At 34.3% G+C, this 19,459-nt stretch overlaps 1 protein-coding gene, 1 long non-coding RNA gene and 1 other non-coding gene across 3 annotated transcripts; 1 reads left to right on the top strand and 2 right to left on the bottom strand.

Moving 5' to 3' along the window:
- Positions 1-8,741: 8,741 nt before the first annotated feature.
- Positions 8,742-9,933, bottom strand: LOC113334750. Its single transcript, XR_003352949.1, has 3 exons — positions 9,791-9,933; positions 9,515-9,619; positions 8,742-9,222 (listed from the first exon to the last, which is right to left on the bottom strand). It is a non-coding gene; the product is annotated as an uncharacterized LOC113334750 (long non-coding RNA).
- Positions 9,934-10,810: 877 nt separating this feature from the next.
- Positions 10,811-10,883, bottom strand: TRNAE-CUC. Its single transcript has one exon. It is a non-coding gene; the product is annotated as a tRNA-Glu (tRNA).
- Positions 10,884-15,975: 5,092 nt separating this feature from the next.
- LOC113356584 lies at positions 15,976-18,600 on the top strand. The gene is made up of 3 exons (XM_026599756.1): positions 15,976-16,301; positions 16,395-17,457; positions 17,854-18,600. Exons 1-3 carry the CDS (start codon positions 15,976-15,978, stop codon positions 18,598-18,600), a joined length of 2,136 nt encoding a protein of 711 aa, XP_026455541.1.
- The last annotated feature ends 859 nt before the right edge of the window (positions 18,601-19,459 follow it).

Here is a 19,459-nt window from a genome sequence, read left to right as displayed (position 1 = left end):
TAAATGATAAGCATGCTTAAGAGAGCGTGAGTTAACAACACCTTCTTTGAGGAGTGACAATTAACTGATCTACATTGAGCAGACTTACTGACTTAAATCATTACTTCAGCAAACCAATTGATAGTAGAGAATAGAAACCAACTGCCAAGTGTAGAAAATCTTCAAAAAGAGCAGCCATTACTCAATGTAGTTACACCAAGTTATATATATAAAGCAGCTATTTAACCAGAATAATTATGACAATAATATTTTGCAGAGAGGAACAATGTATGTCAGAAGCTAATTATTCTCATTCTAACCATACAGAGCAACTCATAACCAGTGAGCAATCAATGAAAAGCAATGCCAAATGTAAAAGAATCTCTGCTTGAATAATGAATAAACAGATTTAACTAATATACTCTTGAAGATATCCTTCCACTAAAAATAAAGAAATCCTTTTTATTGCTAATTAAAAATTAACACAACTTTTAATGATCTTAGGGGAGAGAATTTGCTTAATTAACTTTCTCTGCAGACAAGAACATCAATTCCTGAACACCAATTTACTCATCTTTACTGAGATGTAAAATCAGGGTGAGAGATAACCCAAAGATTTATCATTTCTAAAATATTCTTAACCCGGGAAAGATTAAAATCGATAAAGTAAATGATTCCTCATCTAATCCCTACTAAGAGTAGGATCTCACATATCTCATTCTCATATAAAACAGGCATCTTCAAAGTAAATAACATCCTGAATAGACTATAAAAGTAGCAATTCACCAAACATTTAAGAAAGAATTCAAAAACCATTTCGTACCACAGACCAGAAAACCATCAGTTGCCAGAAGCGAATTTAAATCCAAACCCCATAATAAATTAATGCTTCGTGATGATGGACGGAAACTCTATGGATGCTCCTTCATAAGCTCATGACCTAAAAATCATACAAAGAAAGGAGAAAAATTATCAATCGAGTAAGAGAAAAGAAAAACCCAATAAACCAAAAGAAACCCAAATATTAGAACTTAGTAAAAAAACATCAAATCCTGTAAAGATTGCTTAAAAGACCGCCACCGAGTAAGAACCACAGTTTAGGTCTAAAACTAGGGTTTTCAGAATATCTAAAAATTAAAGAAACATTAACTAATTTAAGAAAGAAGACTATGAGAAAGATCGGCTTTCAGCAGATTATCATCGTCTACTAATTGAATTGACAAGAAAATTAGAAAGATTGAGCAAGTCTGAGGAAGAAGATTGATGTTGACCAAGTCAGCGTCGCAAGACTTTTCACCCTAAAATCGCAATTCTTCTTACTTTTGATCTTTTCTTTTTCATACGATAGTGATCACCATTGATGTTCACAATCTTGAACTAACTACTTATTATAGATGGGTGGTTAATAGAGCTAAAAAACCGGAGAAGGTATGGATATTTATAAAAATCAAGCAACTTCTTTATCTAATAAACTTCACCCTCTCTGCCTATTTATGAGGGACTGAGTGAGTATGTAGACATTTCTGAAACTCCATGTCATTCCAAAAAATTCATGTTCATGGGAAACTATTGGATCTATAGGTGGTGAATTCTTAGTAGCGCCTTCAAGCACCACAGTTTTTGTATAACCATTTGGAAAATCATTATTCTTGATAACAATAATATTTAGTTATTGGGGTATTTTTGAAATACAAATATACATTAGATTTTCGTCTTCTGCAAAAATACCGCATGTCAAGTAGAGTCCATGTAGGAATTATGCTCTGCTCTCCTCAATTCAGATCAATGGATGAGATACCGGTAGCTAGATATCAATTTCCAGTGAAAGTTTGCTCGATGGTGCAAAAATACCCGTTGTGCAGCCACCATGTAACTCATTAGTGAAACCAATGTTACCCATTGAGATCATACGCAATGAGCCCTTCCATTTTTAAACTGTTCTTCACAAAATCATAGTTAGAGCTTGAACTCCAAAATTATTTAGATGTTCAGAAATAAATAGTGTAAGTAATTAGTACATGATAGAGAAGCAGAAATTTATAACCATCTAAAAACTGGTAGCAAAAAAAATTATGTAACTGAGTTACTTCGGAAGGAATCAAATAGAAGTGAGGCCGATGTTGTAGTTAAAATTACAGTTTCAAATGGTGGAGGAAGAGGAGGAACGTCATCTCCAGCTACACGTATGGCTGAAACGGTAAGGTAAAAAGCCATAGAATTTGCTAAACCGAGAAAACTCCCAATTTAAAGAAAACGTTAACTCTTCCTAAACCCAATATCCTAAATTGCAACATAATCTTATTAGAACACATAAACAACAGAAACTCCATAAGAGAAATTAAAAATCCCTAAAATAATGAATCAAAATCCCTAGATATCATATACGAAATTCAAAAGCGAGAAATACTGCTGAAAATAATAATAATCGAACCATTTGAAACTAATAAGATTCAGAAATCAAACAGAAATTATTATAATTTGTATTTTGAAGTATTTCAGAGAGGAGAAGAGGAAAATGATCGTTGTGAAGTGGAAAAATTCAGAAAGAGGGGGTAATATTTGGTCGTCCCCGAGCGTCACCGAGTTTAATAAGTGTGTCCCTGGTTTCGTGAATTTGAGAATTTGATCAAAATACAACCTATCATTCCTAGCCGTCCAAGTCAAAGCTCAATCCGGATGTTGCAGCCGGCGCTCAACCTCTTGTCGATTTGCAAAAAGTTATTCTACGCTTATATAACTTAAAATATAAAATAGACAAAATATAATATAGCTTAAAACATAATATAATCCAATGAAAAAAAAATATAGTATGGAGATTCACTTAAAGAATTAATATGTATATTTTATATTAATTAAAGATTTAATACCTAAACAATAATAGAATGGGACGTTAACTGAAAATACTAAGACATATCCCTTAACCATTTTATAGTTTTGTTTATTATTCAATTTGTTTGGTCGATCGATCAGTATCTTCCCATGCAATTTTAGTCTGTAGTCATTGCAGAACGGTCACAATATTTAGTGTAGAAATTAACATATAGTCCCAACTATGTTGGGCTTTGGACGCTCTAGTCCACCCCTCTCAGGCCTAGTATTATAAGATCCAAATATCCAAATTTTAAAACGAGTTAATCCTTTTTTAACGATTTAGTCCAAACTGTATTTTTCTAATAGCGAAAATGCCCTTTATGTAAATGTCGTTCTATTTTCATTCTTGCGTTTCTCTGCTAACAAATTTAAAGACCATGATATTTAGGGTTAAGCAATTTTACCTTCTTTTAGCACAATTATTCGAAATGTTTCTGCGTACTTCAGTTGAAAACAACAACATATCGAGTTCATCGCAGTTTAAATCAACCTTATGGCTTTGATCCGGACTTTGGCATGAATTAGGGATTCATTTTTCGTTTTTTCTTCATCACATCATTCTTCTTTTGGTGATGAAAATTGGTGTTTCTTCGATGAGTTTTACGGTATTCCCATTTATGTTCACGGTATTCATCTAAGATCTGGATTTTTTTGTTATGGCTCAAATTCAGATTTGATTAGAAATGATAAATAGTTCTTTATCAGATCACAACAAGTTTGTTCTTCTCCGATCTGGTTCTACAACATTGGTAATCTCTTTTCTTTTTCATTTTTCGAATCTTTCAAATCTGTCTTTTATAATCGATCCATGGAAACACTGTGAGAAACCTTTTATTCATTGGGTAAATTGATTTACTTACTCCATCAATCAACTACAATCTCAGTTCATCTTCCTTTTTTTTAATTCTATATCATTTTCACCTGAAAAATTCAAATTCATCTCCATATTTTGGGTCATCAATTTTACTTAGTTATGCATTTGCTAATTGGTACTAGTTAGATGCTTTGTCAATTTGAATACCGATGATGAATATTGATTGATACTACACTAATTACGTGTTTGCTTCTATCTATTGGTATTACACAATTGTCAAGTTTTATATTGATTACATACTGATGCAGGTCAAGAAAGCTTAAAAAGGAATCCAAATCACACAGCAAAATCACCTTCTCAAGCACACATTAGTGCATAACAATTGGTTGCGAAAATGTTCCAAAGAATGCAAAAGATATTTGTTGATGCTTGAATGGGTATGTCATATTTGACATCTAAGCAACTTGAAGTAAGTACTACCTTGTCCTAACATAGTTTCAGTCTGTATATAGAATTGATGACCCAATCTGTGTCGTGTTGATCCGTTGTGCATTACTATCTAAAAGCATGAATTGTTTCTTAAAGTATTTTCCATGCATGATTACGGAAATAAGACTCAGGAAAACCAAGAATAATTAAAATGAAAAGAAAGAAATGGGAAAATAAGCTTCTTTTTGTGCATTCATGCACTAAATAAAGTGTAAGTCTATAAAATGTGACTGCAGTTGATCATCCAACAAAAAATAATCAAAAAAATGAAAGAAAAGCAAATTTTTGGCGGGACAAAGAAATAGTCATATACTGTATACCGCATTCTGCGACTGAATGCACGTACACGGTTTTGATGAAAGTCCTAATCAACTGATGGTTGCTGAGTGACTGTAGAAATGTGGTACATAGATCGAACTAGTTATAGTTAAGTTTTTTTTTTGATCCCACTAATTAATAAGAAGATGAAACAAAATGATCATCTATATTTTCATTTTCTTTGTAAAGTTATTGTCATGTAAACGCTATTAAAGAGAAATACCAGTATGGCAGGGAGGTAGAGGACGATGGGATCAGTTCCTTGAAATCAAAAAAGGAAGAACATTTGGAATTTGTCTATGAACTTATCTTGTTTGATTAATTAATTTAGAAATTCCTTAATTTAGTGCCCTTAATTATCTAAGCCGCGGTTAGTGGACAAAAGGTATTTTAGGATTGTATTTGTATATGACATATACATCATATCCTATGAAAGAAAAAAATACAAAACAATAGGAATTAATTTCTTTATTTTGTTTTCAATGTTGTAAACATTCGTTTTTCATTTTCTACAAGTCTTGGTATGCTAACGTTTTCCTTAGATTTTGATGTGTATATTAAGATTTACTATTGATGCTCGCTCAAAAAGCAAGCTAATGTTTTCATTTTAGAAGTGGTCGTAATATTCCCGTGGAAAATGTGATGTTTATTGTATTGCTAGCTAGTCTAAACTATTAGTTGTGTACTTTTATCTTATTAAATTTATTTATAGCAGCAAAATTGGTTGCATCCACATTGTTTGTGTTTGTTTATTCTAATTAAGTGTTAGGGGAGGCATTTTTATATTGTCTAGTTTAGTTGAAGACCTTCTCTTGCTGATAAACTGCTGAACTGGTTGCTTCTACACTTTTAATGTGTACATAGTTGTACACCTGTTGATCATTGATGTGTACATAGTTGTACACCTGTTAATCGTTAATGTGCACATAATAGTACCATACACAAAAAAAAAGTACTTTCTATTCTTAGGATATTTTAGCCTATTTTCGAGCTAATATAAAGAAATTGGTTAAGTAGTCAGTGTATTACTTATGTTGGTTCATTTGTTAGATTAGATATGCATGTAGCTATATCATGTTCAATGGCAAAATATCCATTTTTCATGGTATTACTATATTGTTTTTCCAATCAAATCAAGTCATGAAAATGTTTTGGAAATTCACTTGCAGGGCACTTTGGAGGAGAAAATCAAGCATTTGGAGAATGACAGAGAATCATTGGCCTTAAAGGAGGTAATCAGTTTCCATTGTTAGATGCTTTGTCTGTCCCATTCAAGCTCTTAAAGTCCAACTCGAATTGATGGCCACAAAGAAGTTCAACATCAACATAGATGCTTCCTTGTCTTGATAGAACTTAGTGCAAGAAACGTTAACTAGACTGGATAGGTATACATGTTTTGGTACACATGTGTACATAGTTGTACACTTGTTGTTTGTTAATGGGCATATAGTTTTGCACATTTTGATTCTTTTTGAAGGTAAACATAGTTAATGGTGGTGTACATAGTTGTACACCATTACCCCGTCTCATGAATATATTGTCTGTTATGTGAGTATGAATGTCAGATTTACTAGGCTTTTGTGGATAAGTATGTAGTTGTACACCAGTGTAATTCTCATAAAAAAAATGACAGCATAAGGTTATGAAAACTTTGCGTGTGTACTTTTTTGCTTTACTAGTTTGTACACATTTTGTTTTTGAATTATTAATGTGTACATATTTGTACACTTGTTAAGTATTTAAGTGTACATACTTGTACACATGTTATTCATTTTGAAGCCTAAAAAATTAAGGAAGGCACTAATGTGTACATAGTTGTACACATGTTATGTTATTAAGGCGTACATAGTTGTACACTTGCAGAACTATATTTTGATGTACATGATCTTTGTAGTTAGTGTGTTATAATACTATTTAAATGCATTATTTTCGGCTGTAACTAAGATTCACATTATCTTTACTTGGCAGCTTTGTGTTATCACTGGCTAATATTGATGAGAACCTTTTAATTGAAAGTTGTTTGGACAAGTAAGGATGTTGTAATTGTTCTTCAGCATCAAACTGAAAAGATATTAAATTGTTTTTTATTTCTTTCAATTCTCTTCCTTAGTTTTTCTTTAGTATATATATATTTTTTTGTTATTAGTAAACATCGAGCAAACAACTCGAATAAAGATAAAATAAATAAAAATAACACAAGGAAAGGGTAATAATGTTTTGTGAAGTAGACTTTCACGAAATGTTGGCATTCAGGTTACCATCCTTCTACAAGTGTACATATTGGTGCACCTGTAATACAAGTGTACATATTGGTGCACCTGTAACAAGATGAGTGCAGGTGGATTTCACTGCTATTTTCATCCTAGAAACAAGCCTATTTAGGATATGAGATGGTGGATTTCACTGCCATTCTCATCTAGAAACAAGACTATTTTATTTTTCTTTAACTAAACCCAAAATAAACATACATGTCATTTTTACTAAACTCTAAATAGCAAATATGCATGTCTTTGTGAAACAGATGAGTGCCTAGTTCTATAAGAGTTTGCAACTAGTATCACGTGCCTTTGTATTGTGAAATTGTTAAAATAGGTTTGGGTTTCATTTGAATTTGTTTGTTCTGGGAACTAATCTGATTACCTTTATTTGTTATGATGAGGGAAGAAATATTTTAACTGGTTCAGTGGGATAAGATGTAAGAACTCATTTGGAACAAATCGAATTTTCCCATGATTAGACTGAGTAATTCACGTGAAGGTGGCAGCACAGTTAGAGATGCAGTTGTTTCTAGGGATGAACATGCTAAATTATCAGGTGCATTCGAGACGCTGGCAGCAGATATGCTTCCTACAGCTGATGATTTGTGTATGCGCAAGGATGAGCCTGATTAGGATACACAAACGGATGGATTTGCTTTCGTGGATGAGGCAATTGAAGATATTCGTCCAGGCAAGGTTTGTTCTTTCTTAGCTTTGATCACTTACTCTTACCCAAAAATATTAGTGAAATTGTGAAAGTGATGATACTCACAACTCTTTTTCTTTTCTTTTTTGAGCAGACAGTTGTACCATAGCTCGGAACTCGGTTTGATCTGGCATGATCAAGATGTCCATGATTTAATTCAATTTTTCTGGATTTTTGTAGATGTGTACATGTTTGTACACCAGTCATATGGGTACTCTTTTTGTAGCTCTCGGAAAGAGCTTTCCGAATATATAAAATTTGCGAATTTTGGACGAACGGTTCCACAGATAAATTGATTTTAATTTTTTTATATTATTAAAACTGATGACATCATCATGAGTCACTTTGGACTAAACTGTAAATATTTGGATTAAATTGTAAACCAGAAAGTTATTTGTGTACTTTCCTTAAAAAAGGACTAATTTGTACCTAGTTGAATGGGTTAGGACTAAATAGTATATTTGGATGGGATTTGGACTAAACCTTATTTTTCCCATATTTAGTTGGTCGTGTCATATTATAGTGTGTTACTTAGTCAGGTCACAATATCGTGTTTAATCAGTTGGATCATAATAGCCGGGCCGTGGAGAAAATTTAAAGGCAATTTTAGTGCCCACATTAAAATTAGTGTGTTAGTTGGTCATGTATATAATAGTCGGGAACTTATTTAGTTAGTCGAGTCATAACAGAACAATCCCAATATTTAGTTGCTCGTGTCATATTATAGTGTGTTAGGTAGTCGAGTCATGATAGCGTGGTTAATTAGTTGAACTATAGTAATAGGATAGGGCCGGGGCCTATGGCCTCGGGGGTGGAGAAGAATTAAAAGCGGATGTAGTGCCCAAATTAAAATTAATATGTTAATTGGTCCTATCTATAATAGTCGGGAACATATTTAGTTAGTCGGGTCATAGCAGAATGGTCCCAATATTTAGTTGGTCGTGTCATATTATAATGGGTTAGTTAGTCGGGTGACAGTAGGACGTTTAATTAGTTGAAACATAGTAGCTGGATAGGCATGGGACCTTACTAATGAAATTTGGATCATATTTAACTGTAAAAATTCTTAATTTTTCATTGAGAAATTTAAAGTAAGATATAGTGCCCACGTATTTAATTGGTCGTATCATAATATAGTGTGTTAGTTAGTCGGGTCATACATATGTGTAAACATTTGTGGTTGGTTAATAGTAGCCGGATATATAGGGGTCGATGACAAATTGTGAAAAATGGAAAATAATAAAGTAACCTAAATGAATAAACAACCACTGTACAACCAATATAAACTAAACTAATTCATTATGCTAACAGTAGCAAGTGAAGGAAAATAATTTTACTTTGACATCACTTAGCGACTAACAATACGGTTTCCTGGCACAACTGAGAATTAGGTATACACTTAAAATCAGTCGACGGTTTTGGACCTTGCCATCACACATATTTCCACTGTTCAGAGGTGAAGCTTTTAAGCTCAATATCTAGAAAAGAAGAACGTTGTTGTGTTGTCAATGAAAGCCATAAATTAACAAAAACTCACCTAATGACATGGTCGTCATCTTCGGTATCAGTAGCTGATGGGATGAAACCGGCGGGCACCATAACGTTTTTTCTCTTGCTCATTGTTAGCATCCATAAGTTACCCATTTAACAGGACTTTAGCTTTAGGATTAAGCTTACAGATAAACTTCAAAAAGGACAGACCTAAGGCGGCTCTGCCAACGAAGGGGTTTCGTGGTGCTGCACATGCTCCGTGCTTATAGTTGAATGTTACAGCATATGAAATTGTCCTACACATTTCACCAATGAATCCATATTACGCTAATGGATATTCAATAATTAAGGCATATCAAAAAGTTAAAACATGAAGAAACGTCTCAACAGCAATTGAAAAGGATTCCAGATATTCACGATCCCGCACGTAATTCTGGAACTTCTGTTAGCAATGAGAAAATCACATTGCTAACGGTGCAGATTACTCTTTCCATATCGGTCAAGAAGAAAGGCAATTTCTATTAACTCTAACAACCGATACTTCGGAATAAGAGTAGCGTAACTTTGTTCATAGTTATTTTTCCTTACCCGTGCATATATCTCTTTTAATTCGATCTACTCCCCATGCAAGCGATTCTCGAACACAATCTGAAGAACCACCGCGAGCTGGTAAATGAAGTTCTCTCTGTACACCTGCAATGCAATATCATAGATGTGTCAAATCCAAAACTCGTGGGAAACTCCTTGGAATCCAAATGACCATCAATAGGCTTTGGGCATCCAAAGATTCAATAAAAACATCTGTAAGATTCAATAACTACTTGTGGGAAAGTGAAACAATATTAAAGCACCAAAGATGATTACTTTATGTTATTGCTTGAGAAGTCTTATTGTAGCTGCAAAGAAGCAAGGAAAATAGCAGCATCAAGTAAACTATCAAAACAATTAAGCTAAATAGTTACAACAGACAGAGGTAGGATTCCTTCTTTTTCTTGCATACAAATCCAAGAAACATAAACATACGAATCGTGAAGGACCTGGGGACAAATATGTGGAGTAATAAGCCTTCAGTCAAGGCCAACAAAAAAACAATGTTCAAGTTTCTTTCATGAGCCTCATCTACGTACAATGATACATGAAACCCAAGTCAGTTTCTCGTTATTCATGTAATGTTGCAGTAATCAGTGATTTGTCATAGATATTACCTTGGAGCTGAATTTCGCCTAGATGAGCAAGACTGGCAACAACTAATAGAACTATTATCACAACATCCATTACTTTCTTCCTCAACCCTTCGTGCAAGTAAATCAGCAATGATTTTGTGAGATTCAGTGCACGCAGTAATGGCTTCAACATAAATCCCGATTTCACCCAATTATCAAAAAGAAAAAAAAGAAAAGAAAAAAAGAACTGACTCACCCAATTACCATGACATCCTCAACTAAGAAAGCAAAGTGGATAGAGACAATTAAACCCTATTCAAATAAATCATCCGATACGGAAATTCTTCCACACAAAATGCTGCGGAAATTCTTTTCCTATTCACCTAAGAGAGCTCCAGATTTTCATGATTTCTTAAATAAGAATCCTATTAGAAGATTTTTAGCTGAAGAATAGGTTGGTGCTTACTTCCAAGTTCCAATCATTGAGAAATGCTAATACTGCCTCTAAAGGTTCCTAGGTTATAGCCAATTAGTTAAATTGATACCAATATACGATACAGTTTGTCAACAATTTGGCTCATAGTAAAACTACTACAGTTGATTAAACAACCCCTGCACAACTTGGCATGAAAACCATCATATATGCTTTTCCAGAATTTCAAGCTATGAAGATGTTATTGACTTGTAGAAGGAAGTGATTAGTGAATCCACCAAACATTAACACCATCTGTAGGAGTCGAACCCACAACTACATGGTTGAGAACCATGTGCTCTTCCATTTGAGCTAAGACGGCAGATACCGTTTTCAGTTTAAATGGAATTTTGAGCTAAGACGGCAGATACCGTTTTCAGTTTAAATGGAATTTAATATGAATAATATAAAGTAGATTGAGCATCTAGTCGTAAACATTTACTTAGATCCTAGATCAGACTTGATGATGGCCATTTGTACACCTACCTAATAGCGAATGAATAAATGTTACAAATAGAATAAGACTGAAACACACCTGTTATCCAGACTAATTTCCAAGATGTAAACCCTTTGACATGCAAATGAATTCGAAGGCATTAATAGCTACTGGTTGTTCTTCTATCTTTTCAGTCGCATGATACCACTGGAAACTTAAATAGTGTCAACAAAAAATTATTAATATCACATGAAATGCCATCAATATTACCTCTGACTCACTTCCCAACACTCGAAAAGAGTATCGACATCATCAAGGTTTGTAAGAGCTCTCCACAAACACCGGTGGCTTGAAAACTTTCTTGAGCCACATATCTCCAACATCTCAGGGATTGTGATTCGCTGCAATGGCCAATGACTATTAGCTCCAGAAACACACTCATGTGCCCTAGCATAGCATCATCCAAGTTTGTTGCAGGTATCTTGTTGTACGCGAGATTGCATCCCTTAACCACTTCACACCAGCATAGCATCATCCAAGTTTTTTGCAGGTGTCTTCACATCATCCAGTAATATCCATGTAAAAAAAATGATTGCAGCTCACCTTGAATTGCAGAAAATTCAAGCCTCTGCTTTGAATTGTTTTAAGCACAACGATGTTTCAACCATGCCAACGGTTAATGGCTGAGACAAAGGAGTTATGAACCCTAAAATTTGCTAAACCCATAAAATTCCAATTCTTCGTAAACCTAAGACGTATCTAAATTGCAACAACCTTTACCAATCAGAATTTCCGTAAGAACTTGCGACAACACTTAATCGAGTTTCTTTTCAATCGGTAAGAATTTCCGTGGAAACTCATCAGAGATGGAGACGAAACCGTCTCTTCCCTAATATCTGTTAATATAGGTGGCTGACAGAAAACTGGTTAACCAATACATAGTTATATGATGAAACACACAAATCTGTTAATATACGTTGCTTAACTTTCCATCCGTGCCTAATTACTTCGAGCCAGAACAGTGTGTCATAGTAAATTAACAAACTTGAAGATTTACCTGCTTGAGAAGATGAAGAACATATGATTGAGAAACAATTACATCTGAAAACCTAATAATATATCGCCAACTCGTATTCGTACAGACGGATCCATCTCTCAGAATTATATGTCTGGTGCGTGACCATTCGGAGCAGGTAGGAGGAATTAAGACAGAAAAATGAGAACATCGAATTTGCTGAATCATGAAGGATGAAGGAGAAGGGTTTCACCGATTTTTTTGTTGTAAGCAAGCTAGAACAAAAGAAGAGTGTAACAGAATTAAATTCAACGAATAATTAAATTGAACAATACAATTAAATTCAGCAAACTACGTCGAAGAAGCAGGAACAAAGAACACAGAAAAATAATACGAATGTGAGCTATTCAGTTAGTTTGTGTTTTTACCCAGGAGCAACTCAAAAACCCTATATATCATATGAGAAAGTAAAAATATACCTCGCTAACCCTAATTACCAGTTCCTCTCTTTCTTTTTCTTTTCTGCGATCTTTATAGGGAGAAATCAAACAAAAACAAATAAAGAATACCGTGATTGATTCGATATGAACCAAAATAAAAGAAACAATCAAAAAAAAATTAAATAAAAGAAAGGTTTAGGGTTCGTACCGAAAGCTGGGAGAGAAGAAACTGGATTAGTCAGGGAAAGAACCGATTTTAATTTTAACAAATCTTGATTGTTCATACTTCGTAGGGAGGAAACAGACTTATAAGTAAACGCTAAACTCTTGGGTTTAATAAGTGTGGCCCCCATCATTCCCAGCCGTCCAAGTCAAACGAAATCCAAACGATAATGACCATGAGATGACCCTTTTTGGCCAATCATGTCCACTCTTTGACTTTTTGATCAAGGAGTCAATTACCACGTCTTTTTATAACTATGATTCTTTATAAAGAATTAAGTTACTTTCAGTTGGCTTTGACGAATCCTCTGGCTAGTAGATACTAGTGCTACGAAATATAATTAACTTAAAGCTTTTTCAGAGCTTTTTAGAGTTTTTCAGTGCTCTTTAGATATTTTACGGCTTTTTAGAGTTTTCAGGGTTTTTTAGAGTTTTCAAAGCTTTTTAGAGAACATTCAAAGTTGATCTTCACTATTGTAGAGATTTGTAATTATCATTCTTTAACAGTGTGATGGAGTATAATTAAATTTAAGCTTTTCAAAGCTTTTTGGAGTCTTTCTGAGCTTTTTAGAGTTTCTCAGAGCTCTTTCAGGGCTCTTTAGTGTTTTTAGGATTTTTAGGAAACATTCAAAGATAATCTTCAATATTTCAGGGAATTTTGTTAGTATCATTCTTTATAAAGAATTAAGTTACTTTCGGTTGGCTTTAACGAATCCCTTAGCTAGTAGATACTAGTGCTATAAAATATAATTGACTTAGAGTTTTTTCAGAGCTTTTTCGTGCTAGATGGATGGCGGTGAGAGCAAGGTATAATGTGATTCGTTTCATTCACTCTAGAGAAGCTAACTTTGTGGCAGATTGTATGGCCAAGAGAGGTTGTTTGTTGGAGGAAGGTGAAGGTTTAAATTATGATAATAGACCAGATTTCCTTTTAATTATTGAGTTACCTAATGTTTCTTATTTTCGTTTCACTTAATTTGTAAGTTTTTTGGGGTGCTTTGCTTCTTTTCTTACAAATGACGTTGTAACTTTTGCTATTTATTAATACATTTTGGACTTACCAAAATTTTTTTTAGAGTTTTTAGAGGTCTTTAGATTTTTCAGAGCTCTTTAGATATTTTAGGCCTTTTTAGAGTTTTCAGGGTTTTTTAGATTTTCAAGGCTTTTTGAGAATATTCAAAGTTGATCTTCTCTATTGTAGTGATTTATTATTATTATTCTTTAACGAATCTCCTAGCTTGTAGATCCTAGTGCTACGGAGTATAATTAAATTTAAGCTTTTCAAAGCTTTTTGGAGTCTCCCTGAGCTTTTTAGAGTTTTTCAGAGCTCTTTCAGGGATCTTTAGGGTTTTTAGAAAACATACAAACATAATCTTCAATATTGTAGGGAATTTTTTTAGTATCATTCTTTATAAAGAATTAAGTTACTTTTAGTTGGCTTTAACGAATCCCCTGGCTAGTAGATACTAGTGCTACGAAATATAATTAACTCAAAACTTTTTCAGATTGTTTTAGAGTTTTTCAGAGCTCTTTAGATTTTTCAGAGCTCTTAAGATATTTTAGGGCTTTTTAGAGTTTTCAGGGTTTTCTAGAGTTTCAAAGGCTTTTTAGAGAATATTCAAAGTTGATCTTCACTGCTGCAGGGATTTGTTATTATCATTCTTTAGCGAATCTCCTAGCTTGTAGATCCTAGTGGTACAGAGTATAATTAAATTTACGCCTTTCAAAGCTTTTTGGAGTGTTCCTGAGCTTTTTAGAGTTTATCGAAGCTCTTTCAAGGCTCGTTAGGGTTTTTAGAAAACATTAAAAGATAATCTTCATTATTGTAGGGAAAATTTTGTTAGTATCATTCTTTATAAAGAATTAAGTTACTTTCAGTTGGCTTTAACGAATCCCCTGGATAGTAGATACTAGTGCTACGAAATATAATTAACTTAAAGCTTTTTCAGAACTTTTTAGAGTTTTTCAGAGCTCTTTAGATATTTTTGGGCTTTCTAGAGTTTTCAGGGTTTTTTAGAGTTTTCAAGGCTTTTTCGAGAACTTTCAAAGTTGATCTTCACTATTGTAGAGATTTGTTATTATCATTCAATAATGAATCTCCTAGCTTGTAGATCACGGTGCTACGTAGTATAATTAAATTTAAGCTTTACAAAGCTTTTTGGAGTCTTTCTGAGCTTTTTAGAGTTTCTCAAAGCTCTTTCAGGGCTCTATAGGGTTTTAGGAAACATTCAAAGATAATATGCATTATTATAGGGAATTTTTTTAGTATCATTCTTTATAAAGAATTAAGTTACTTTCAGTTGGATTTAACGAATCCCCTGGCTAGTAGATACTAGTGCTACGAAAAACAATTAACTCAAAGCTTTTTCAGAGCTTTTTAGAGTTTTTCAGAGCTCTTTAGATTTTTCAGAGCTCTTTAGATATTTTAGGGGTTTTTTAGAGTTTTCAGGGTTTTTTAGAGTTTTCAAGGCTTTTTAGAGAACATTCAAAGTTGATCTTCACTATTGTAGGGATTTGTAATTATCATTCTTTAATGAATCTCCTAGCTTGTAGATCCCAGTGCTACGGAGTATAATTAAATTTAAGCTTTTCAAAGATTTTTGGAGTCTTCCTGAGATTTTTAGAGTTTCTCAGAGCTCTTTCAGGGCTCTTTAGGGTTTTTAGGGTTTTTAGGAAACATTCTAAGTTAATCTTCATTATTGCAGGGAATTTTGTTAGTATCATTCTTTAAAAAAATTAAGTTACTTTCAGTTGGCCTTAACGAATCCCCTGGCTAGTAGATACTAGTGCTACGAAATATAATCAACTTAAAGCTTTTTCTGAGCTCTTTAGATATTTTAGGGCTTTTCTGAGTTTTCAGGGTTTTTTAGAGTTTTCAAGGCTTTTTAGAGAACATTCAAAGTTGATCTTCACTATTGTAGGGATTTTTATTATCATTCTTTAACCAAAGCTTTTTGGAGTCTTCCTGAGCTTTTTAGAGTTTCTTAGAGCTCTTTCAGGCCTCTTTACGGTTTTTAGGAAACATTCAAAGATAATCTTTTGGAATATCAATGGTGTTGCGAAACCACAAGCACAACCTAAACTTAGAGAGTTAGTTCAAGAGTTTAAACCTGAAGTTCTTTGTATTGCTTAGCCTAAAATTCGTTGTACAAATAATTTCATATCTCGTCTAAACTTGAATGGTTTTAAAAAACAGGTTATCCATAATACTTCTAATGGCTCTATTGGAAATATTTGGATTTTCTGGTTGGAAGTGTTTGATGATCCTTTGGTTGTTAATATGAATAGACAGGCAATAACGATGGATGTGAATGGAGTTCATATTTATTTTGTTCATGCAAGTTACCTCCAAGTGACAAGAAGAAGACTTTGGCAGCAGCTTGAGAGTATTAATGATGAAGTTCCGTGGCTAGTAATTGGTAATTTCAACTGTATTCTGCGGAATGAGGAGAAAAAAGGTGGCTTGGAAACTAGGACTTCAGTCATCAATGAATTTAGTGATTGGATGGAAAACAATAATTTGTTTGAGGCTGATTCGTTGGGGTGCAATTTCACTTGGACAAATGGACAGTCTGGTCATCATAGAATTATTAGCAAGTTAGATCGTGCCATTATCAATCCAGCTTGGTTAGCTAAATATGAGAATTGGCGGTGTAAAGCTCTCCCGAGAGAAGTTTCTGACCATTCTACCTTAATTGGCTATCCTTTTGTGGTGGATAGGCCTCAGCGTGCTCCTTTTCGCATCCAAAAAATGTGGTTTCTTCACGCAGATTTGATGCGAATGGTGACTGAAAATTGGAATATGCCAGTTTTTGGTAATCCCGACTTTATTTTCCCATTCAAATTAAAGAGGCTGAAAATAGAGATGAAGGCTTGGAATTTTCGGGTTGTTGGCAACATTCATTCTCGGCTTAAGCAAGACAAACTCAGGTTCGAGATGACAGCTAGGATTTCTGATGAAGATCCTTCAAATATCCCAAATTTGAATTCCATGAAAGATGCCATGTCTACTCTTCATGATACTAATTTGCATTACATTACTATGCTTAAGCAGAAAGCTAGGAATAACTGGTTGGTGGATGGGGCTAGCAATACGACCTATTTTCATAACTGCATTCGAACTCGAAGAAGTAGCAACGTTATTTCTGAATTGGTTGACAATGTAGATAACGTCATTACTGATAATGTTCTTTTACGTGATCATGTGGTTAGCTACTATGAGGATAAATTTAATGGGCCTGAGGATATTATTGAGGACACTTTGTTCGATTATAATCATGAAAGTATATCTCCGGAGGAAAGTCTGGAGATGGATGCCATTCCGGATGCTGAAGAAATTAAAAAGGTTGTTTGGGACTTGGGTGCTGATAGTGCGCCAGGGCCGGATGGTTTTTCTGGGTGTTTTTATCAACAATGCTGGGATGTTATTCAAGAAGATCTTATTCAAGCTATTACTTATTGTTGGACTGTGAAAAAAATTCCTAATGGGTCAAATTCTAGTCTTTTGATTCTTTTGGCTAAGGTACGTGGAGCTAACTCTCTTCGTAGTTTTAGGCCAATTGGTTTGAGTAAATTTTTCTTCAAAATCTTTACAAAAATCCTTGCTACTCATTTGGGTAAGGTCTTGGATAAATTAGTCTCGGAGGAACAGGTTTCCTTTATGAAAGGTAGAAACATCCATGAAAATATTACTTTGGCTTCGGAGATGATTAATGAGCTGCACATTAAGAGAAAAGATGGCAATATCGGTTTGAAGCTTGATATATCTCAGGATTTTGACACGGTAAGCTGGTCGTTTGTTCTTGAAGTCTTTACACGTTACGCTTTCTCGTAAAATTGGTCTTCTTGGATTTTGAATATTCTTCAATCAGCGCGTATTTCTGTTCTTTTGAATGGTAGTCCTGAAGGCTTTTTCAGTATTAATAGGGGGCTCCATCAAGGGGATCCCCTTTCTCTTATTTTTGTTTTGATAGAGGATATTTTAAGAAGGAATATTCTGAAATTGTTCAATGAAGGAAAAATGATTCATATGGTTACTTGTAAGGGCATTTCTCCTACTTATTTATTCTTCGCTGATGATATTATGATTTTTTGTAAAGGTACTTTAGATAACGTTCATAATCTCGCGGATTTGCTGGGCGTTTATCAAAGAGCCTCTGGTTAAACTGTTTGTCGGCAGAAAAGCAAAGTTTATTATAGTGTTGGTTCGCTGAACAAGTGTAGATACCTTACTGATTTCTTGGGTATGTCTTTTGCTATATTCCCGGATCGTTATCTTGGAGTTCAAGTCATGCCAGGCACGGTTAGATATAGACATATTAGTAATATCATTGACAAGATAAAAAATCAGTTGGCTGGTTGGAAAGGTCGTTTGCTCTCTTTTCAAGATAGAATTGTGCTTGTAAAATCTGTCGTTGCTGGCTACTCTATCCATAATATGGCAGTTTATAAGTGGCCTCGAAAATTTGTTTTACAATGTGAAAGAGCCATTAGAAATTTCATTTGGACTGGTGATGCTAATACAAGAAGATCCTTTGTGGTTGGCTACGATAAGGTTTGTACATCTTATGAAGAAGGTGGTATTGGTCTTACTAGTATGACAATGATGAATAAATCTTTAATCATGAAGCTTTGGTGGCAGATCAATACTTCTAAAAAGAAATGGGCTAAATATCTCATTGCCAAGTTCTTTGGCAGAAATGGAGCTTTGAAACGTACTGGTATTAAGTCCACAATTTTACCGGGCATTCGTTGGGTTTATGATCAGGTAGAGGAAAATACCAAAGCCTTAATTGGTGATGGTCGCTCCACTTCCTTGTATTTTGACATTTGGTATGCATATGAGAGTATTGCAAATATTCTTCAAAACCAAGAACTGGACAAGAATGTGCGAGTTAGTGAGCTGCTGGTTGATGGGACTTGGTAAATTGCTGGCATACACAGACAACGGATTGAAGCTGCTGGTATTGATCTCAATAATTTACCAAGACCGACGGAAGGGGAAGATATCAGGATTTGGAAGCTTGAGTACAAGGTCCAATTTATGGTAAAATATGCAAGAAGTATTATTAGAACAAGAATTGGAGCTTTTGAAGGTGCGAATCTTCTTTGCAGGAATTGTATCCATCCTACTTTAGCTGCTCAGAATTAGAAGATCTTAAGGGGCGCTTGTGTTATACATGATAAGGTACGCTCTCATTTTAAAATAGAAATGCCTACTAAATGTGTGTTGTGCTGTGATGCTGATGAATCGTTGGACCACATTCTTTGGAGTTGTAAGTTTGATGTGAAGGCCTGTACATGGTTGGCGGATATTTTTGAGTTAATGCCACATCCAAATCTGGTGACGTCTTATAAGGAGGCTAAGAACAGAAGTAGAATGATTCAAGATCTGTGGTTGCTCTCCATTTTGGTGATTAGAGCAAAACTGTGGTATACTAGGAACAAGAAGGTCTTTGAAAATAAAAACCCAAATTGGCCATTATTCTTCAAGCGTGTGCCGAATCAAATTCAGGAATATTCGACAAGACTGAAGGGAAATATGAAGAACAGTTGCGATAATGTAAGAATTCTGGATTATTTTAGAGTTCGTCATAGAAAAGTCAAGCTTCATCATGCTATAAAATGTTTTTGGGAGCCACCAATTGCTGGAGAGCTTCTTCTTTGTTGTGATGGCGCAGAGAAAGGAAATCCAGTCATTGCGGGAGCTGGTTTGGTTGCAAGGGATGCAAGTTGTGTTGTGCTAGGAGCGATTTTGATTGGTATTGGAATAACAACTAACTACT

The sequence above is a fragment of the Papaver somniferum genome, chromosome 1, assembly GCF_003573695.1.
Source record: "Papaver somniferum cultivar HN1 chromosome 1, ASM357369v1, whole genome shotgun sequence".
Lineage (NCBI taxonomy): Eukaryota > Viridiplantae > Streptophyta > Magnoliopsida > Ranunculales > Papaveraceae > Papaver > Papaver somniferum.
This window is presented reverse-complemented; position numbering and strand designations above follow the sequence as displayed.